At 43.2% G+C, this 24,147-nt stretch overlaps 1 protein-coding gene across 1 annotated transcript in view; it reads left to right on the top strand.

The window, feature by feature from the left end:
* Window positions 1-24,147, top strand: part of LOC308304584 (replication protein A 70 kDa DNA-binding subunit-like) — a 136,830-nt gene that overhangs the window by 78,851 nt on the left and 33,832 nt on the right. The window contains exons 11-13 of the mRNA XM_080749212.1: window positions 1,720-1,856; window positions 10,189-10,337; window positions 18,300-18,429. Coding sequence (XP_080605338.1) covers window positions 1,720-1,856; window positions 10,189-10,337; window positions 18,300-18,429 — 416 coding nt within the window. The remainder of the gene's footprint in view (window positions 1-1,719; window positions 1,857-10,188; window positions 10,338-18,299; window positions 18,430-24,147) is intronic.

Genomic DNA, 24,147 nt, shown 5'->3' with positions numbered 1-24,147 from the left:
TTGTATTCTCACCACAGTCCCCAGCGAAATTCCTCAGTCTGCATTGGCTTAGAGTGGCGGTTTCGGCCGACGCATCTTCTCCCCGTGCGTTTCGCGTGCGCGATCCGTTCACGTAAATGTCGGCTCAAATAATCCAAGTATGACTCTAGAATAGATATGAACATTTTCGCTAGCTTAGCCCCCAGCACTCCAGCTATACTAGCACTAACGTCTAAACAGAAAATGGACGGGAGCTGGGAAGCTATTACAGGGAAAGGACCTGACGTTAGAGGTCTGCGCGGGACTGATTTTTTGATCCCGCTCCCGCATCATTTCTGACCACTCCCACCCGCCGCCGCAATGATTTCATTTTTGACCGCCCGCAGACAATTCCTCTCCGCCGCTCCAACCCGCGACAAACAAATGATGTGAATTTAGACCCGCGGACTCCCGCGGCGCACGTACCGCAGCACGTCCAACAGCCTCCCTCCCAAGAAGGCACAATTGAAATGAGATCCAAAACCATTACCAAACAAAAAAGTGTGCCGTCTGCGCGATGCGAGGAGCATATTTGTGAGTGACGGTGGCGTGAGAACAAATGAGAGAAAGAGAGAGAGGGGGTGAGGGCGAGCGACGGAGAACTTGGCGGAGAGAAAGAGAGACTCCAGTCCACGTACTGTATCAATGTGGGTGCGTTGTCCTCAGCAGGGGGAATTGCGTTCTCTATTCACATCTTGACTTGCTAAAGAAGGCACGTTGACGTTTGCAATGCATCTTATCCATTGAGATCCAAAACCAACAGGACTAGTGCGCGAGAGAGGAGCATTTGTGAGGTTGTTAACAGAGGTAAAGTGTTTATATTGCGATGGGACATAGGCGATGGGACTATATTATAATAAATAGTTGTTATTTAGGCTAAATAGTGAGCGACAATGCCGCCGCAAATATCTGCCCACCGGTTAGCCGTTAACAGACGAGAGAGGGAGGGAGGGGTAGTTAGAGCGCGAGAGAGAGAGAGAGAGAGAGAGATAGTCCACGTGCTGTATGCGTTGTCCTCAGGCGCTCAGCAGGGGAAATTACATTCTCTACATATTCACATCTTGCTAAAGTATAGATATAAGCTTAGTGCGGGAGAGTGCGGGATTTTGCGGCGCCCGCGATGTTATTTTGACCGCATGTCCCCGACCGTGGTGATTAAAATATCGCCCGCGCCGCAACATATGGCGACGGGTCCTGCAGGTCCCGCGGGAGTGCGCTCCCGATGCAGGGCTCTACCTGACGTCACTTCTGCTTCATGTCAGATGAGCCATGCGCTATCGATGGACGAGCGATGACTAGGGAAGGTTAGACGATCGCCGATTTTCGGATAAAAATCATTTATTTCGTTTTTAATGACCCAGTACGGTAAAAGACGGCGCGGCTGAGACTCCTTGCTCAGATGTCCGGTATAAAACGGTTTTAATATTAAGTGGCTCCCCGTGGCTTGGAAAGGGTTAATATACCTTAAAAGACCACTTCATCCATTTTCAACTTCATATAATTGGTCCTCACTAAAGCTCATGATAAAATGGTAGCATTAGGTAGGCCATCACATCAAAATATATACAAGGGATACAGCAGATTTTAAAGAGTAGCACGATCATTCTGGTATGTAAGAAAGATGTTATTGTGTGATGTTATTGTTTATTTTGATGACACACTCCCCATTAGGTGTAAATGTGTGTCTCTCTCTCTACATAGATGTGATTGGAGTGTGCAGGAGTGTTGAGGAGGTGTCTCGAATCACCACTAAAGCGGGCAAAGAGGTCTCCAAGAGAGAGCTCAGCCTGATGGACACCAGCGAGAGGGAGGTGAGAGTCACCTTGTGGGGAGAGCAGGTAAGAAGCACAATGCACGCACATGTACACACACACACACACACACACACACACACACACACACACACACACACACACGCGCACACAAGCACGCCAAGAGGCAGCCGCACACCTGGGGCGGCAGTGGCTCCGCTTGGGAACCAAACCAAGGTTTGATCCCGGGATCCCCAGAGTTCGTGTTGAAGTGTTCTTGAAGCCCTAATTGCTCTCGATGGGCTGGTTGGTGCCTTGCATGGTTTCCTGCGCCATCGGTGTATGAATGTGTGCGTGAATGGGTGAATGTAATGCACGATCACTGTAAAGTGCCTTGGATAAAGTCGCCATATAAATGCACCATTTACCAGTTCCCATTTACCACATACAATCACGTCTGCAGCAATCACCCTGGCCTTCACACTCCTCCTACAGTATGTAAACAGTAAACACTCAATGGCAACTGCTACTTGATTGATACATATTAAGACCGCACACATAAATGTACATTCACATGCACTGTATAGATGATATACATACACATATGCAGCACACACAGCACCTTCAAGCTTCTCAAAGTGTACTATGATTATTGTTCTTTGCCGTCTACTTACTACTGTTGTTCTTCTTGCTGCTTCAATGTTAAGCGACCGAAACCAAATAATTTTACGCTTGCGTACTCTCATGCGAGATAAACAAAAGTAACAATAAGAATCGCACACAGAGACACATGGGTAATGTATGCACAGAGAAATGCACAACCATTGATACTCAACCTGAAAACAAACGCACGTGCAGCTGCAGATAACACCAAGATGGTTTGTACGCCCGGATAGACACTGAGCCACATGGATAATAGACAGTGATGGAAGACCTTCTCATATATTTAACACCAGTAAGACTCCCTAATTGGGAGATATGCGACCGTCAGGTCACATGTATACGCTCGGGGGCCGAGTTACGGCCTTTTTAGCGGGCTGCAGTGGCGGGGCGACCACTTTTGCATCCGTTCTGGAGCACAAGGAGTCGGTGGTCCCCGGGAATTCCCCGTGAGCAGCCCCGTTGGGGTGGTCATTTGGTCATGTTTGCACTTTTTGGCGGCGGCGCCAGGGGGTCCCTGGGGGTCCCTGGAGGTTGTGGTTTGGCAGGCAAGGAGTGTGTGTGCAAATTTTGGCATGGATGGGGTGAACCGTGGCGGAAATATGAGAAGGGCAAAAGTGTGACGTGTGACAGACTGACAGACTGACGGCCGGTCGAGGTTTTGATAGTAACTGCGACCTAACGGTCGCAACAAGTAAAAGTATCCATTATGCAGAAGGTCCCATGTCACACGTTTTCAAATGTATAAAATGTATAAAAATCCTTTGAAAATAGCTGATCTACAAGCTCACAACGCGACACGTTGTGTCGGTCTGTTGTTGTTGTTTTTTTGTTTAACAATAATGAATATCTACAAAGTAACTAGTAAATCAGGTTTTCAAATAATTGTAGTGGAGTAAAAGTACAATATTTGCCTCTGAGATGTGGCGGAGTAGTATAGAAAAACAAGTATAGAAAATTGGTAATACTCCAGTAAAGTAAAAGATAACTCAAATTTGTATATAAGTACAGTGCTTGAGTACTTAGTTACTTTACCCCGCTGCATATAGACACAGGTGAGAGCACAGGTCGGTCCACTTGAACATTTCTGGCCAACGCATGGTGGTGGTGCCATTGCAGCGGGTGCAGTGTTGGCGTGGGGCTGCTATCCACTGATGTTTCACTCCTTTAACCCATTTAGGCCTAGAATTATTGAATGCTTTAACCAGTGAAAAATAGCAGATATACAAGCTCAGAGCTTGTAGATCTGCTATTTTTGAAAAAAGTCGTGAAAATGTGTGCAAATCTTTGAATATAAGTATTTTCAAAGCGAACGTTTGTAAGTCAAATTTTGCTTCTTGGTGGTCCCTGGAACTCAATATTTTGATATGGGGGTCCATGGCCAAATACATATAATTTTGGGGGTCCTTCACATGAAAAGGTTTGAGAACCACTGACATGGTAGTCTCTCAAGAACAGACTAACTGAGCTCCATTTAAGTGAAAAGGACCTTTTCTTTGACGATGGCTGGCCAGATTGCTGACATAGAAACACAGGTTTTTCAAAAAATCTTAGAAGGATTCAAAAGACACTTATAGAATCGGGTCAAAATTCAAATTTTCACGATTTTTCAAAAATAGCAGATCTACAAGCTCGCAGCGCGGCACTCGGTGCCGCGCTGTGAGCTTGTATATCTGCTATTTTTCAATAGTTAAAGCATAAAATAATGATACACAATAATGTGTACACGTTCTAAATGGGTTTTAATATCGGGACATCTCGGGGTGATGGTGCAGCGTCAGCGAAATATCCCTCTCTACCGCCCCTTCCAGCCAGCCCTGGGATCCTTGCTTTCCCCATGTTATATTTATGTGTCTTCTCTGTAGTGTTGGCTACAAAGGTGCTGTGGATACATGTTGAAAAGGAGTGTTACACATTCCCTGAAAGATCTCAAAATCGACTTATGTGCAGTAGCAGACTGCCAGACTTTTCTTACCTTTTAACGTGGGTGCGTGCGTGTCCATCTTGCACGATCGTGCACAGATCATGCACCACTCGTGTACACACCGTGTTCATAGATTCCAAACAAAAATATCTGCTTGCGAAACGGTGCGTCCGTTGCCGACTTAGCCGCAGCTTTATTTACACAGTAAGCAAACGGAAACAGGGTCAGGAATTGGATAATCGCCTATGTCCCGCCCGCCTCCGCTGGAAACGGATATGGGTCCATCCTTCAAATGGGACCGGAAGCCCTTTTTTTTGGGGCACATTGGAACCAAAAATCGTCAAATTAAATAAATCTACTTGGGGAAACTCGGGTTTGGCATGCTGGACCAACCCCCGAAACCCCGGAGGATATGAGATTAGTGTGGGAGGGTACAAATGTAACCAAATGGACCCGTGAATGAACTCATTGACTGTAAGTCGAAATTCAACAGTGGCAGTCAATGCTGTGTGACCACACAGCTGGCAGCTCTGTGTGGGCAGCCTCCATTCCATCTGCCGGTGGAAGAGACAGTGTGGCCGTGTAATAGGGATGTCAAAAATGGACCTTTATCAAAATCGATTATTCTATAGCAATAATCGAATATTATTCGAAAATCGATAATTAATTATTATTATTATTTTTTTTATAAAAAAAAAAAAAAAAAACATTTTTTTTTCTTCTGTTTTTCTTTTTTTTTACTGGATTTCAATGCACATTTACATATGTACAACATGGCTCTTCAGGTAATTGGTAGCCTAACTACTACTCTTCATCTTTCTTTTTAGTGTGCCAGTGTACTGTTCACCTAATCTCTCAAGAACAGATTCTGTGATGCTTTACAATACAGAGGACACTGTGGCTGTTTCTCAATCGCAGGCTTGGTAACTGGGTCCTTGGGTCCTTGGTAGTTCAGACTTGCAGGTTCACCTTGGGAGTAAGAACTTCCAGGGACGGGAGGACGCACGTCGCTGATTCTGGGTTTGGAACAGTACTTCCTGCAGCGTACTCGGTGACGTCACCACCTCAGCTTGTTCTCTGTGTGGAGATGCCCAGTGCAGATCTCCAAACTAACAACTCGTCTTAATGCAAAGCATTGTTAGTTTGTAGATCAGGTTTCTTTGTAGTATAAAATAGGCATAGGCACATGCACTTTACAATATAAAAATATTATACAAACACCACTGTTTATAATGTACAATATAGGTATTTAGCAGGTGCTCTTAATCCAGAGCTATTCAAATAAAGTGAGGACATAAAACCACAACGTAGCCTATATTCTCTATAATTATATAAATGTTAAAACGTTTTTGTTAATATGCTTATAATGTAGGGTTAGGCCTATCAGCCAGGAAAATAAATACACGACTTGGCATTCATTATGATAGGCGGCTGCCCGATTGTGTAATTTATGAGAGCCTTAGTACAGACCCTAATGCATTGCCATCAGAACAATAGAGCAATGCGTCGTTTTCTTTTTTCATGATTTGCGCACCAAACTTTGGAAAGTATATGGCATGCCATTATGTTACATAGATATAGGCCTACTGTAAACACATCGAAACAGTAGCCTGCAGTGCAGGTTATTATCACTGGCCACTTCCACAGCCAACATTCTAAGGGGAGCATATTCTTTTATGAACTCATCTTTGTTTTACATTGGATAGCCTTTCGTGTGGCATTATTTTTAATGTGGCATTATTTATGACACATTATCAATATGCCATATGAATGTCTATCCAATGTAAAACGAAAATGAGACAGTACTGTCAGGCTTACTTTACATTACTTCAGAGTTCAGACCATTTATAAAATATTCCATTTAACATTTTGACAAAACAGCAATTTTTACATTACAGTGCCACTGCCATTTCGTGCCCACCTATGCTGTATGCTATTATTATTCCATTATCGCATCCTGCATCCGTTGTCATACCTCTGGTGTATGGAGGAGGTGAGGAGAGAAGCTTGCTGCCTGCATCTTTGAAGGTCTGGGAGCTCGTTTGGAATAATGTTGATCATTGTAGGTTTAGGGTGGCTATTAGTAATAATGTATTTCCCCCACTGTGTATAAAGTAGTAGGCTATATAATAGAATATAGAACTAAACAAAATAAACATTCAATATTTAGCAGAGACTAATGGTATTATTTGAAAATATCACTGTGTCTACAATTTAATTCTGCACACCAAAGCAAGTTAAAACTTACGTTCACACATAAAGTGGCCTATAAGACAAAATCGCACACAAACCACAGGCATAGGAGATGATCTCAAATTTTATTCCCAAAATATAAACAGAATGAAATTGATGGATAGAAAGAAAGAGGAGAGGAATGACATTCATGAATGATGTACTGTACTCTATATGACATGAAGTAAACAATTGCTGATAACCTCTTTAATGTGTAGGCCTATTTATTAACACTGCATAATGTTATTCTATTTACCTGATTATGGATGGAGCCAAATGTCACACACCTTGCAGACGTAAGCTGAATTCATGAATCCATTATCAAAACATCTTTGGACTGCTTCAGTCTACTATGTACTTGTATGTCACACATGTCACAATGGACCATTCGTATACTGTAGCCTACTTAGCATGCATGACACACAATGGACCATTCGTCTACTGTACTTAGCATGACACACAATTAATGGACCATTCATATGCATATTCCATTCCTACATTATATCGCATTGACACACATTGTTGACAGCTTTTGTTAAGAGGTGTGAAAACTATTAATGCAACTTTAGTCCTATAAACAGTTGCCCTACACACTCACACACCCCAAATAATAAATATGAATAAACACATGCATATTTCTCTGGACGAATTCCTCTTGCTTGGAATTGCTTGGAACAGTGTAGTCCTGATGGCCGGTCATCTGCAGTCAGGTTAGCGGCGGCTGGCGGCGACTCAAGCGTCCACACGTTCGGTGCACCGGTTTGAAGTTAATTTACAACATTCAAGCCTAAAATAAATCATAAAAGGACACTCTGTGGCAAAACGAAAAAAATATTCGGACTGTACTGCGGTCCGTCCATGGGTCCGTCTGTGTCAGCCATACTGGTTTGTTTTTTTCTGGCTCTCTTGTGGGCGGTCCTATCCGGGTCGTGTTGCATTCTGGGCCATTTGCTGTGGAAAGTCTACAGAAGTCAGCTCCGATGCATCCTCTGTAAAGTGGGAGGATCAAGTTCACATCCGGGAATTTGGTCTCTACTTGGTCAAACGCAGACTTGAGATTGGAAGGGTACTTGGGCAGAGACTGATGACGTATCACAAGTTCAGGAGGACCCAAGACTAGACAAGAATCCACATTGAGATTCAGCCTGTTTTCCCTTTTCTTTGATGATGGCCACCAAGTACCAAACAATCAAGCCTGAATCAATCACACCTGTGTCTGAGACAGGGGGGAGGGGAGTGTGTAGCAGGCAGCTGCCACTCTGCTGTGCTCCTTCACTCTGTCTACACAGTTTACAGTTGGTGCTGGTGTGAATAATAAATCAATGGCCATTTACTATTATCATTAATACTATTGTTAGCCTATATTCTATATTTTGGTTGAAACTAACTAACTAAGCCAAAAAATAGTATTAAAAAAAAAAGAAAAAAAAAAAAAGAAATTCAATTTTCGATTATGAAATATTAAAATCGAATATTGATTAATAGAACGAATATTCGAAAATCGATTATTCGGTGACATCCCTACCGTGTAATGACCGTCCTAGGTAGAGGTGGGCCAGGGCACGGTAGATCAGGCCCTTAGCTGATTAAGACCTTGAATCATTTTACCCTTTAGCTATTGAGTGCTGTGAGCTTGTAGATTTTCTATTTTAGAAGAATCGTGAAAATGTGTGCAAATCTTTCAATATATCATTTTCAAAGTAACTCAAATCATTGCTACTGGGGGTCCCTGGAGCAACATGTTTTGAGATGGGGGTCCGCGGCCAAATACCTATCATTTTGGGGGTCCTTGACATTGAAAAGTTTGAGAACCACTGATAATAGAAACATGAATTTTTCAAAAAACACTTTTAGGCGACATTTATAAAATCGGGTCAATATATTCAAAGACTTGCACTGATTGCCATGATTATTCAAAAATAGCAGATCTACAAGCTCGCAGCGCGGCACTCGGTGCTTGTATATCAGCGATTTTTCACTAGTGAAAGCGTAAAATAATGGTTAAAGCGGTTAAAATCTAACATGACACGAATGCGTTCCAGCTTGAAATGGTTTAGGGGAGGTCGTGGCGATCTCTTGAGGGAAACTGCAAACCGGCGGTTCTTCGAGGTCAGCCCTTCACGCTGCAGTTCACCTCCGGGTGACAGAAGGGACCACACCCTTGTGCCGCTGCTCCGAGAGACCCCCACAACCTGGACAACGCCACGTGAAACACACACGCACGCGCGCTGCACAATGACACGTACGCAGGCACACAGATAACACACCGAGAGGCTCATCTACGCCCGGGTACACACCGAGCCCATATGCATATAGACACAAAGATCACAGCCGTCCTGCTCGCCCCCGGCTCTCTACCATTCTCGCCCCCAGATGGATTTGCACTTGCGCCGCGAAAGCATCGAAAGCCATTAATCCGTGTGCGTTTGTGTGTGTGTGGCGCGCGCGTTCTCGCGGGTGTTGACGTGTTTGTCGCCGGTGTGTTTGGGTTTTCTGGGCTGTAAAAATCCCAATCAGCCGTTTCAATCCCGTGCCCTTCGGGAGGCCTTTGGGGCCCTGTGCGTCTGGTGCGTGTTTGCATTGCCTGACGTGCTGAGGATTTTGATACTGAACTCTAACCCTTTTCCTTTGTGGGGGAAAAGAATTAAAGAAACAATCGCCAATGGGTAGACATTTTGGATTTCGTCGCTGGCAGAAAAATGTTTCCCCGTAAAAATTGTAAATGGTGCATTTATTTAGCTCCTTTATCCAAGGCGCTTTACAGAGATTGTGCATTACATTCACCCATTCACACACACATTCATACAACTATGGCAGAGGAAACCATGCAAGGCACCAACCTGCTCACTAGGAGAAACTAGGGGTTCAGAGTCTTGCTCAAGGACTCTTCGACACTAACTCTGGGGGAGCCTGGGATTGAACTGGGAACCGCTTCGGGAACCCTCCGTGTTCTAAGACGGCAACTCTACCCCTGAACCACTGCCGCCCCTTCATTTTGCAACAGTGCATCGGAAAGTAGCGAAAATAGCCGATCTACAAGCTCACAACCCGCTGCATTGGGATGCGTTGTGAGCTTGTTGTAGATCTGGTATTTTCGCCATTCCACCAGCATTTTGAAAGTGAAAGTGGTTAAGTTTGTCTCTGGATTGTATACATATTTAACCAATGAAAATGATTAATAAGAGCTTATGACTAACTAATAACTACATTGGATCCATTGGAACACAGGGTCTTTTTTTCCATTTCCTGAAAAGTAGTGGTTTTGGACATACTGTACAAGCTTTGGACATATTAATATTCCTCTAATTATAAAATGAACAAGCAAACAAATTGAATATAAAATCAAGTAAATTGAACTTAAATTGATTCAATCAACTGAACTTCATTTGATTTCTATTCGGAAATCTTAAAAAAAACATGCTATCAAACATTGGTCAAACCGGTAAATCTGTCGGGCTGTAGTCTGAACATTTGGACTCAACCCTACAAGTCGCCGCGACGCAGAGTTGACAGAAACACTCTGACCATGTGTGTCGCCATTCTCTTGCTTTCCCCCCATTCCCTTCCTGTCATCTCTAATTGACTCCTATACTTCCTCACCAGGCAGAGAAGTTCGATGGCTCGGCCCAGCCTGTGGTCGCTGTCAAATCGGCTCGCCTGTCAGACTTTGGTGGCCGCTCTCTCTCCGTGTTGTTCAGCTCGACGGTCATGGTCAACCCGGATATACCAGAGGCCTTCAGCCTCAGGGGATGGTGAGAGAGACACACACAAAACACACACACACACACACACACACACACACACACACACTAGGGATTATCGTTTATCGCGATAAAAAATACTCGATTTAGATTTCATTTATCATGATATCATCCTCCGTCATGCACTGGGATCAATGCACCTTTTATTTGCCGAGCTGCATATCAGGTACCACTTAAAGTTTCTTAAACCCTCTATAATTGGTAAAAGGTTCTTAAAATATACATACTTGATAGTCTCTTTATCAAATGTCTTTGCCAAAAAATAGCCGATCTGCTATTTTTTGTGTTCCACCCCATGATAATGGATTTTGATTTTCGCGATATCGTAAATCGCGATTTCTTTCGTCACAAACACTGTGATATAACATTTTCATATCGTCCCATCCCTAACACACACGCATGCACGCACACATGCAAGCACGCACGCACGAACGCATGCACACACGCGCACGCACACACTAACTACATTGTTCAAGAGCAACACACAAAATGGGTGCCTCAACCCACATTTCTACCTCAATATTGCTGCTATCAACACATGAAGAATACCTGTATAGATTCTGTACATGCAAGCACAGCATGCACGACAGATGCTCTCTGTCTGTCTTTCTCTCTCGCACTCCCTCTCTCGCACTCTCACACACTCTCTCACTCACACACCCACACCTCAGGCATCGACAGTACCTGGGTGATGCTCATGCATACGTACAAAAGCACATACAGATGCATGCATAATGGAGGCATTCGTAATTCCATATAATCATTCACACATTCTTCACGTGAAGCTACACACAGCGAACAAATACACAAACGGTACACACTACTACACCTTGGACAGACAGAAGGTTTGTATTGCCACACTGCAGACAAACATGCATGCAAAGATTGCATTGCGGTGTATGTACACACACACACACACACACACACACACACACACACACACACACACACACACACACACACACACACACACACACATGCTGGACACACAGCACCACCGAACTTGTAGTAACTTGAGTTGTATCACCACTTAACATAAACAACACACGCAGCACTACAGACACACACACACACACACACACACACGCACACGCACACATTTTTGTTTTTGGCATTTCCTTTTCTTTTCTTTCTTTTCATTTATTTTTTATTTTATTATTGTTGTGCAGTCTCCAGTAATTGAAAGTGGTATTGTTTATTCATGTTTGGTGTCTTATAATCTTAAAAGGAATGGGTCTTCTGACAAGATAGGAAAATAAAAATTAATTCATTTATTCATTCTCACACACACACACACACACACACACACACACACACACTACAGCACATGCAACGCGAGCGTGCACAAGTCAGTCACGTGTACGGCATTGCCTGCTCAGGCTCCTCTGGGACCAGGCATTGAATAAGAAGAGCAAGGATATTTCTGGATTCCAACACTTTATCTGTTACACACACACACACACACACACACACACACACACACACACACACACACACACACACACACACACACACACACACACACACACAGGGGCTCATCAGACTGGATTCTTATTAGCAGCTTCCGTAGAGGGATTGGAGTTGGTGATTCATTCGCTCATTAAAGCTGTTCCCAAGTCCACTGCTTAAATAGGAATACATATTTTCAGTCTGAGCACCAGACTTACGGAGTTGATATGCCCTGGTGAGCCATGTGACTTGTCACAGCCTTACCGAGCAAGTATTACTATTCTTAGCTGACGGAATTTGCGTCAGAGCTCACAGGTTCACGCTTTGTGTCTCTCGACCCCAAAATAGCGCTGCATTGCGACGCGTTTTGAGGTTGTAGATTGGATATTTTTGGCAGTTCTCTCCAAATGGAATGGGAAGTATTAAACCCCACGTTCCCAAAAGTCGTGTTGGGTTAATGTATTCTTGAGGCTTACAGTACCTGTGAAAATCCTGATGGCTCCTTGCATTCTGCATACAGAATCTCCAAGGCATTTATACGAGTAGTTTTACGAGTAACGTGTTTGAAGCACGAGGTGCGATATCACACACAGAGTGCCAATCAAAGCCTCACTAAATGCATACATGAGGGAGTAGGGGTGGGCGATAGTGTGATAATTATCGCTGAGACGATACAATGTCTCCACGATATGCATTTTCAGAGGTATCGTATATATCGTGATACAATCCTGTTTTAAGCGTCACAAAAAAAATCCTGTTTAAGCGTTAATACAGAGATTCATTGCAGAATTCAGTTTAAACCTGCATTTTGGTCTAAATCAGTAGTTCTCAAACTTTAAAATGTCAAGGTCTCGACTTAACTCTGACTGTATACAAATGAAACCAAATGGACCCGTAAGGGTCCATTTGGTTTCATTTGTATACTGTCAGAGTTATATACTTGTAAAGTTCAATTTAGACCTCCCAAAAGGAACCCAGAGAGTCTAGTTTTTGTCAAGTAACTTGAAAATCATAAAATCATAAAAACCAACGTGAAAAAGAATCGTGATGAAATCATGTATCGTGATACAGCTTGGGAAAATATCGTGATATTGTATTTTTCCATATCGCCCACCCCTATGAGGGAGTGTGCTAGGGATGGGACGATAAGCGATATCGTTTATCGTGATAAAAAACACTCACGATAATCGTATCGAGGAGATTAAATTTATTGTGATATCGTCCTCCGTCATGCACTGGGATCAATTTGCCTTTTATTTGCAGAGTTGCCTATCCGGTACCACTTAAACCCTCTATAATTGGTAAAAGGTCATTATAATATACGTACTTGATTCAGTCTTTTTTTCACTCTCTACCAAATGTCTTTGCCAAAAAATAGCCGGTCTACAAGCTCACAGCGCGAGCTCATAGATCTGCTATTTTTTGGCAAATGTTCCGCCCCAAGATAATGAATGTTTATGGCGATAATAAATTCATATCATCCCATCCCTACTTAAGGGATGCTTTTGTGGGGAGAGAAATACTGGGACTGGGAAGTATTATGGTGTATATAATGCGCCTCAAAGGTGTGGGTTTATTGATACACTGAGATCTCTGCAGTAGGCTTCACGGCGTGAGGTGTTAACAAGATCTCTCACTCAATAAAATATTGATTTGTATCTTTTCATCTGACATGTTCATGCATGTTTAAGAGTGAAACAGCTGGATAGCCAGCTAGACGTTTGTACCTGGGGATGGGAAAATATGAAAATTCACAATTATTATGGCATAATTAATCATCAAAATATGCTTTAAGGGATATTTCACTTTAAAAAAAAACTTTGGTCATTGTATCGTCTAACCAGGCTTTTATGAACACCCTGAACAGTTTTTAATTTGCTTGATTCAATATTTAGATATTTGATGTAAATGTTACCAGGCCCTCCCCGTCCAGGGCCCCTCCCCAACTCCATTTTAACCATGATAGATTCATTACACCCATTCTTTTTTTCTGGTGACTCATACTACCTTCCTAATACGTGAGCAGGCCGTGTTTTTTCAATGAACTTTTTTTTGTTTCTTTTTAATTAGACATTTTTGTATTTATTTTTTTCCATTTTCCCAAAGAATTATCAAAAATAATTGAAAAAAAGTTATTGAAATAACACGGCCTGCTCACGTATTAGGAAGTTAGTATGAGTCACCAGATAAAGATAATGGGTGTTTTTAATGAATCTATCATGGTTAAAATGGAGTTTGAAGTTACACTGGGTGTGTATGGGGAGAAGACCTGGAGATCAAATTAAAAACTGTTCAGGAGTTCATAAAAGCCTGATTAGATGATAAAATGACCAAATGTTTTTTTTAAGTGAAATATCCCTTTAAACCTCTTAAAATGCCACTTCTGTTAACCACTTGCATCCAGCATCCATATTCTGAGGGGAACATTAGCCAAAAATGGCATTCCAACTACAGAGCCAACTACATCGCTAAAATCCATGATCACCATCCATTTATTTTTTTATATTTTTTTCATTTCATCCTATCTTGTGTTTCCGAGGCACCTTTAATGCAGCATCACTGCCATTAAAACGGTGTCATTCATTTTGCACAGTGCAGTGAGCAAACCCTATGCACCCTACTAACTACAGATACTGTAGCTCCACAGGTTAAAAATACAAGAGAAGTACCCCTTTTATGCCTTTATTAACAGGACAGTAGTTTACTAGTTTGACAAGAAATGAGGAGAGAGATAGGGAGTGACTCGCAGCAAAGGCTGACGGGATTGGGACTCGAACCCGCAACGTGCTGTCAGGTTACATTGAGCCTAGGTGCCCGGACCGCTGCGCCAGCTGTTCGGGCCAGAGAAGTACGACTTAACTGTATAAAATCCCGTTTCCTGTTTTATCACTGTAGCACGCTGAGCGATAATGATCCACAGCTGTTTGTTCTTCTTGACGAGTCTTATTTGCAGAGTCATTTTGTAATTAAAAAGAAAGCTTCTGCGCTTTATTATTAAGTGTATGCTGTTTTACAACTTTTCACTGTTTTCACAGATGTCTCCCTGCCACGGCTGCTGCTGTTCTCTCTTGGAGAGAAGGGGGGCTATTTTTCTTTGCAGCACGACGGTGTCGTGGATATATGTTAGTAACATTAATCCATGAATTAATTTTCAGACATGTAGGGCTCTATTTTTTAAAGGCCTGTCCATACTGTCTCCGACCACCGAACATTTCGTCTGAAAGGTCCGGTTCAACTACAAAATGACATCACTCACATCTTCTGAAAAGCATTAACCCGATTTTAGAGTTTGGAAAGCTGCATGTCGGAAAGTCGGAACTCTCCGACAAAAAGTTCGGTGGTCGGAGACAGTATGGACAGAGGCATAAGAGCTGGTACTTAAGACAATCAAAATACAGCATATCATCTCTTAAAGCCTCAATACAACCTTTGGCTCTGTACTCGGCCTGCTCTTTTTTACATCTACATCAAAACTTTTGCCGAAACTCTACAAACTTGTAGAGCTGCTGTTTTCGGCTAATGTTCCCCACAGAATTGGGATGCTTGGGTCCTATCACACAAACATTGGCAGCCCCCCAGTAATAAAACTGAGGATCCCCTTCTAGGGGCTTGAAGACCCATGTAATAATATATCATAATTCTATACTATATGATTAGTAATTAAACAATTCTACAATAACCTGCAGACACTTCTCCCAGAATTCTGAGTTGTGTTGTTAGACAGAGATGCAGAGCCTACTGACCTACTACAGTAAAACAATACATTTAATTGAATTTAACCCTTTTAGTGCCTATCCCGAACATGTTCGGGATATTCGGGATCAAAAACAATTTTTTATTTGCTATTTTACTTACCCCGAGCTGCTTGGAGCAACGTGGGTGGTCCCGGCTCGCCCAGCGCTCACCAACGAGAGACGCTAGATGCTCCGACGATTTATTCCATTGAAAATGGTTTAAAATAAAGTTTAGACCCCCCCCAATGTTCACCAAATGTTCATTGTAGGCGGCGCGACGTATTCCAGGGTGCCTATCCCGAACATGTCCGGGATATTTAATAAAATTAATTATTTTATCGGAGGCCTCAACGAAGCCCCGGTCTAGACGTCCATCCTTGGCCGGGACTTAGACTCGGCCATCCACGGGCCGTATTCGCGCTAACGGCCGAATCGCGCCGCCCACTCCAATAATAAATCACATCTTTAGACAGGATTTTCTCCGGATTGTGTCCCCAGACCCAAAGAGAAAGTTTTTTGCGGCTGAAATAGCTTTAGATCGGGCTTCTAAATGGGTTAGCATTTTGGCTACGTGTCAGCTAGCTTCCTCCTCTCGACACCCATAGGATTGACCGGAGTGAAAACACAAGCCAGTTGGGAGAGGGTCGACGAAAGCTATAAAGAAGGTCTATGGATAAATTTCTGGCACTCTAGCACCCCTTGTGGCCGGATGGCACTGTATGAGTTAAGTGTAATGCATTTTTAGGACATGTTTTGGGAAATTAGTGTGGGCTTTAATTTAAATCCTTTACATTGTGTTAAATCGCACCGAATCACATCGTATTGCATTGTGTATCGAATCACATTGTATTGCACATTGCAAATTGCATCACATCGTGAACAGGGGTGAAGTGTATTGCGTTGTATCGGCCAGGTATTCAATGTATTATTAACTCTCTTCCCGCTGAACGAAAGCTCGTTCTTTTATCCTCCGCGCCATATGAGTGTTCATTTGTTTACCTGTCCGAGCACTGTTAGCAGATGAGGGGTGGCGCGGGTGTGTACAGTAGCAGCAGCTCCCGTAACGCTAGTCTCAAATCTGGAGCGCACATAAACAACAGTGACGGCGGGATCACTTTTCTCCTCCATTTCTATGCCTCGATCTAGTTTCTCCATTTCTATGTCTGCAACTGGTGCAACCGAGGGACAAACCTAAGCCTCGTTCATTGTAACGGCAGCACCTGTTTTCTTTCACGATGAGGGATATGCTGGTCTTTTACAAAAGAATTGCGGTTGGAAATAACGGATGGATAGTTTTGGATAAAATCTCGAAGGTAAGGCTTTTATGGCATTAAAAGACATCCTTAGATCCTTATAAAATCATATGAATGGCGGTAAAAGAGTTAATGTATCGCATCGCTGGCAGTGTGCCTCAGTGATGGAGATTCAGTGGTGTGTGTGTGCGTGCGCGAGCGTGTGTGTGTGGCTGCAGGCCTCCAGCTTTAATCTGAGTGTTATTAGTCTGGTCAATATATTGTCTCATCCTGACATTTCAAAAGGACCAAATCACAAACTGCGGCCTTTCATCCCTTCTTCCATGCCTCTCCAATCCCCTCACCTTTTTTTTCCCTCTCTTCTTACTCACTGATCTCCGCCGACACGTTGGCCTTGCTCCAGTTTACATGCTGACAGTCAGCTACCCGCAGAATGAATGACAATGAAGATCGTTCATGAATTTCAATATCAAGAACCAAGAGAAAGAGAGAGAGAGAGAGAGAGAGAGAGAGCGCAGGTGGGAAATTGGAAATGCTCTCACTGCTCTTTTATTTGTTTTCCAGGTGTCTCAACTCCCAGCTCCTGTGGCGATACAGTGCATTGTGGGATATGATTTGGCCAGGCTCCACTTGCATAATTGAAATTCTAACCCTTAATCGGTGTGGATGATGCCTTGATTAGATTGTGCACTGCTGGACCGGAATGCAGAGCGGAAAGCCTGACTTATACTTTGTCGTACGACGGTGTCACTCGGCGAAGATAACGGATCTACAAGCTCACTGTGATCTGCCTGGTGAGCTTGCAGGTGGCTTGGGCTCTTTTCACCCAGTAACACTGTCATACAACAGTATAAATTAAGCCATTTAGGTTATTGTATGCTTTAACTATTGAGAAATAGCAGATATACGAGCTTGTATATCCGCTATTTTTGAAAAGTCGTGAAAATGTGTGAAAAGCTCGCAGCGCGGCACTCGTTGCCGCCCTGTGAGCTTGTATATCTGCTATTTTTCAATAGTTAAAGCATAAAATAATGATACACAATACTGTGTGCCCGTTCTGAATGGGTTAAGCAGAAGTCCATCCGATGCAGCTGTGAAGAGGGGGTGCTGGATGGATGGATGGATAGATAGATGACTGACAGCTAGATGAGTAGATAAAGAAAGACGAGAGATTGACCCTGTGTCCATCACAATCTGTATCTCGCAACCGCAGTATTCAGCCATGGCTGCTGTATGACACTATGCAGCCGTATAAGGGAACAGAATAAATACATATCGTGGATGATCTCTTCAGTTAATACCCGACATGGCACTACTCCTAGTCTGTATCGAGGGAAACATCTTCACAGTTGAAAATAACGTGCATAAATGCAACATATGCACATACATTTGCACTCTCTCTCTCGCTCTCAGCCTCTTTCTAGTTTTTGCTCCCTCTCTCTGTGTGTGTCACCAAAGTGTGAATAATGCATTTCACCATGTCATGTGTGCGTGTTGCGTGTGTTGATTTGTTCCAGGTATGACAGGGAAGGCCATGCCCTGAGCAGCCAATCGCTGACACAGACCTGGTCACCGGGGGGCGTGGCCAAGGTCAACTGGAGGTTCCTGGGAGACGACAAGGATGGACCTCAGGGACGGGGAGAAGTGGTACGTGAACACACACACACACACACACACGCGCGCGCGCACACACACACACACACACACACACACACACACACACACACACACACACACACACACACACACACACACACACACACACACACACACACACACACAGGCCTGTCACAATTATTACATAATCGTCTGATCACACTTATTTGACATAATCGTCATAATCGTTTCCATGTTGAACATTTTCAAAAAAATATTGGAAATGGCAGATCTACAAGCTCACAACAAGTGATGCGATGCGACCCGATGTTCTTTTTAAAGTATAAAGTTGTCAAATACGCCAGTAATTTCTTTGTATATTTAGGTTACATGTATGTGTCATATCTGCCATGTGCAACTTCAAAGCCAAACAGAAATCTTAATTGTCAACAACAAAAACTCAATTAAATTGATAATCGCAATTATTTGAGTGACAATTAATCATCATGTAAAATGTTCTAATCGTGACAGCCCTACACACACGCTTACGTCATACATTTACTCACATTGATCTCACATCTCAATCTTCGGCAATTCTGATTCAACAAGGCATTCTCTTCAGGTATCTTCTTTAGCAACTAGTCGACACAACAAAATATTTAGTAAATCCTAGTGAAATCTCATTCAGTTTTTGTTTTCATTCCTCAAACCCGTTCGGTGCCCCGACTGCATTTCGATTTACAGTTGCATTTACAGTAGCAGACACTCTTTTCCAGAGTGACTTAAAAAGATCGAAGTAATGGAGTTAATGGAGTGCAAAGAAATCAATTTAGCGCTACAAGATAACTTGGATACCAGGTAAACGTCAAACCTAGCATCTGTCTAAACAACATGCTATCTAAATAACATGCTGTACCTAGCATTTTGGGGTGTGCAAGCAGTACATGTGTAACTAACTTAGCATGATATAACATGCATCTGCATAGAATAACTAGCGTTAACTAGATTTAATTACAGAGTAAAAAAAGTGGGTGAAATTGTTTTACGTGCATAGTTCCCTTTTTATCATTATTTCCACTGAAATAAAGAGAGGGAAGAACAAGGGGGGAGGGGAGATCAAAAACAAAGAAGACAAAATAACTAGATATTTACACATCATGGTACCTGAGATAAGATGTAAAGTGTGTGAGCATAACAGCAGATGTATACTGTGCATGATATACAGTCGTGGCTAAAAGTATTGGCACCCTTGCATTTGTAAGACAGAAAAAAACAAAACAATCTTCCAGAAGCTTGGCAAATGAAAATGCAAAAATATTTTGCATCAACATACCGTATTTGGTTTGCAGAGGAACACAACATAAAACTAGAATAAATACAGAATCCTAGCTCATTCTACACAGACATTTGCATAAATACTTAAATACACTGTACTTGAATTTCAAGCAGGCTATTCACCTGGAGTCCAAGTTGACTTTAATCTTTAGTAACCACTAATCCACCCAGTTTAAATGGAGTAAAGCCCTCATTCAGCTGTTTTGTGTCACACACTGAGCATGGACCAAATAAAAAAGGAGAGAATTGTCAGAGGTCAGAGGTCAGATTGCAGCCAAACATGCACAATCTGAAGGCTCCAAGTCCATCTCCAGAGACCTTGATGTCTTGATGTCACAATCTAGACAATTGTGTGTTTTTTTTGTTTTTCTTTAACAAATGCAAGGGTGCCAATACTTTTAGCCATGACTGTACTTATGGACGTTTGTTAACTCATTGAATGCCCTTTTCAAGATGGCCGCCAAGTACCAGGATGCCACGTTCCTAAATTTCTAGTGCACGGATCAATTTTTAGTGCACAGATCGTACACGCCCATGCACCATATATGCACCATATGTGTAGTACTTTTTAACAGCTTTCAAACAAAAAAATCCGCTTGGAAATCCGTTCAGGCATTCATGAGATAGAAGCCTTCAAAGTCAGACAAAACAAACACTGCCACCTTCCTAAATTTCTAGTGCACGGATCAATTTTTAGTGCACGGATCGTGCACGCCCATGCCTAGATCATGCACCATATGTGTAGTACTTTTTAACAGCTTTCAAACAAAAAAGTCCGCTTGGAAATCCGTTCAGGCATTCATGAGATACAAGCCTTCAAAGTCAGACAAAACAGCCATTTTTGACATTTTGAAAGATGTGTTTGTTATGGTGCTAAACATGCAATTTCGCAATTGCGATCATGCCTAATACATCTGAGGCATTTTTAGAATTGTTTTTATAAAAAAGAAAATTGAATTTTTTATTTTTTTTATTTATTATTTTTTTTTCAAAATGGCTTCCAACTCGGGAAACTCGGGCTGTGGCAGCCTGAGACTACTGTAATAACTCGGGAAACTCGGGCCTTGGCAGTCAATGAGTTAAATTGCTAGGGGTAAAAAAGACAAAAATCAGTTTGTGCGGTATACATGGGATTAAGGTGCAAAATGTTGCGCCCCGACCGCATAGTCCACATACTGTAAGTTAGTGGTATCAAAGGCAACAAGAAACGATAAAAGGAATGAGGAGAGTTAGGCTGTGAGGTAACCTGACTGAGCCAGATGGTGGCAGTAGTGCGTAGGCTACCGCCCTACTTTACCATCTGAGATCTCTCGGGGGGGAGTTGATAACGCTCATAAAGTCCCGGGCCGGACCAATCAGCGGCAGCTACGGGCGGGCTCTGAGCGGCTCTGAGCCAATAGAGTCTGATTGCAGACCACGTGGATGCAGACAGGCCAATATGAGTGGTTGGAGTTGGCACTCCCAGACTGTGATAGAGAGACGGCCACATCCAATCACCTGCTAAAGAATTTGAAAAAATGGCCCGCCCCTTACATCGGGTCTGCCCGAGGGATCCCAGATGAAGGTAAGCAGAGCGATATGCAGCCAGGCATACGCACTGCTGCCATCATCGGGCGCAGTCAGGTTAGCTGTGAGGTAGATTCTGAACAGTTGAGCTTTCAGACTTGTAGCTTAAAATGGACTGACAGTCCTGACTGAGAGCGGAGGTCATTCCACAGCTTGGGAGGAGGGAGAACGGTCTAGTACACTTGGAGTGTTGGCCCGGGTGTCGTAGGAAAGGGAGTTACTGGGAAAGGGCATCCTGTGCTTGCTGATCCAAGTATGTGGGAATCGGAGACATGCCCTTGATTGCCTTGTAGGCCATCAGCAGTGTTTTTAATTGGACGCAGGCAGCAACCAGAATCCACTGGAAGCAGAGGCAACACAGAAGTGGGAGAACACACTTCCCCTATCTCCAGCCATTTACTACACAATAGAATCCAGATGTTCAATTTAACTCTGGACATTAAACTCTTGACATACCGTGGGTGTGATGAAAAAACAAACAAACAAAATAAATAAACCTCATTCCAGATTAAACGCGTGCTTTATTTCTGCATAATATTTGCGTGTGGATGTATTCAAATAATGACACACACTTCCAACTAATTAGTTGGGTTTTTATATCCATTCAATCTAGCTCATCTGAATCTGTTTCTTTTCTTTTTCTTTTAAGCTAAGTGTTTAGTTTCTAATAAATAAATACAAATGATGTGAGATGGAAGATGCAGGGCTTTTAACACTACTAGAAAGCCAAAAAACAAAGGGAGTGGAAGAGATCGAGAAAGGGTGGTGAGAGACTATCCTTGAGGTGTGCTGACATACAGTGCTGTTAATTCAGACATTTATAACTCCATCTCCATTTACTGTTGGCCTGTAAAATAAAATAAAACACATGTTTTAATGTGTTAAGTGTCAATTGTCAAACCATAATGAACTACATGTCCGTCTTAAACCTGTGCTCAAGCAGGGATGTAAATGAAGCCATTTTAGAAAAGGTGTGTGGGGAGGAGGGGGGGCAAGGCAGAGATGGAGAGATGTGGGTGACTTAGAGAGAGATGAGCAGGGAGGGGAGGCTGAGACAGGAAGAGTGCGGGAGACTGACAGGTGAGAGGGTGTAAATAATTGAGGCTAAGGTTCTCTTCTCCACTTCTTTCTTCACCTTGCCCTCTTTCCATTTTGTCTTCCAACCAACCAAGCTTCCCTCCCTCCCACACACACACACACACACACACACACACACACACACACACACACACACACACACACACACACCTCACTACCAGCTCCCCCTCGCTTTGTAACTGACTGGCTTTTATGGAGGTTGTATCTGTTTTACACACACATACAGTATACACACACATGCACACATAGAGTGTGTGTGTGTGTGTGTGTGTGTGTGTGTGTGTGTGTGTGTGTGTGTGTGTGTGTGTGTGTGTGTGTGTGTGTGTGTGTGTGTGTGTGTGTGTGTGTGTGTGTGTGTGTGTGTGTGTGTGTGTGTGTGTGTGTGTGCGCGCATGAATGCGTGCGTCTTCCGGTTTTTGTAACTCAATCTTTGCCTGTCATGTGTATGCACGTCACATGTTCATTATGTGTGTGTGTGTGTCAGGGGTATTGTGGGAAGTATTTTAAGCCCATGCAGTGTGTGCCAGCAATGTGAATGGGCTTCTCACTTCATCACCGCCACACACCAAATTTAATTGCATTTGGGTGCCAGCGAGTGGCACAGGGATTTACTGTGATGGGAATGCTAACCATTTTTAAAATGTGTTACGCACACTTCTTTTGTACAGTGTGTGTGTGTGTGTGGGGGGGGGGGGGGGGGGCGTGAGCTTGCGTTTTGGTACTAGTGTGTGTCTTTGTTAGTGTGTGCACACACACACTCATGTGCAGAGGGTGGATATGTATGCATGCACGTGCACGGCTATTTTTGCACGTGATATTAATGATGCTTTTCTTTTCTTATTGGCTCTCCTCAGTGTACTTAAGGTTAAGACTTTGCCTGAGGCCCTTGTGTAACGCAAGAGATGGGCAGAGAGAGAGAGAGAGAGAGAGAGAGAGAGAGAGAGAGAGAGAGAGAGAGGTGTTAATGCACCACATTCTGGGCCCTGGGTACTTTAACTATTGAAAAATAGCAGATATACAAGCTCACAGCGCGGCACCGAGTGCCGCGCTGCAAGCTTGTAGATCTGCTATTTTTGAAAAACCGTGAAAAAAAGTCTTTGAATATTTTTTGAGAGAGAGAGAGAGAGAGAGAGAGAGAGAGAGAGAGAGAGAGAGAGAGAGAGAGAGAGAGAGAGAGAGAGAGAGAGAGAGAGAGAGAGAGAGAGAGAGAGAGAGAGAGAGAGAGAGAGAGAGAGAGAGAGAGAGAGAGAGAGATATTACACATAATGGAATCTCCAGAGCGAGCGTCCCTCTCTCCCTCTGACCCCCAGCCTCCACCTCCCTCTCTACCATCTGTACATCCGTGTTTGCACACATCACTGTTTACTTCACCGTTAACCACTTAAACCCCATATGTGTAACTGGCTGGAGTCCCCTCAGGGCTCAATACTAGTGTCTTTTCCGTTTTCTGGTTATCGTGGGGAAAGCTTTGGCTGTAAACAGCCGATCGACAAGCTCACGATGCGACGCGCGGTGTTTAAGTGTGGTTCATTGTGGGCCCGCTGAAAGGCGAGACCGGTATGTTATACCAAATCTTTATACAGTAGGTCAAGTTTATTCGCCTCAAAAAACTGAAAGACAGTACAAAGGCAGGGCCTTCAGCCAATGAAGGAGGAGTGTTCTTGGTGACATCACCACCAACAAGTGCGACCTGATATCAATAACAACACCCACATGAAATCTTCGGGCTCGTTGAAAGGCGAGACCAGTATGTTCTCCCAAATCTTTATT

The sequence above is a fragment of the Nannobrachium achirus genome (genome assembly GCF_963921795.1).
Source record: "Nannobrachium achirus genome assembly, chromosome: 19".
NCBI lineage: Eukaryota > Metazoa > Chordata > Actinopteri > Myctophiformes > Myctophidae > Nannobrachium > Nannobrachium achirus.
The sequence above is the reverse complement of the archived record's forward strand: the minus strand, read 5'-3'. Positions and strand labels throughout refer to the sequence as shown.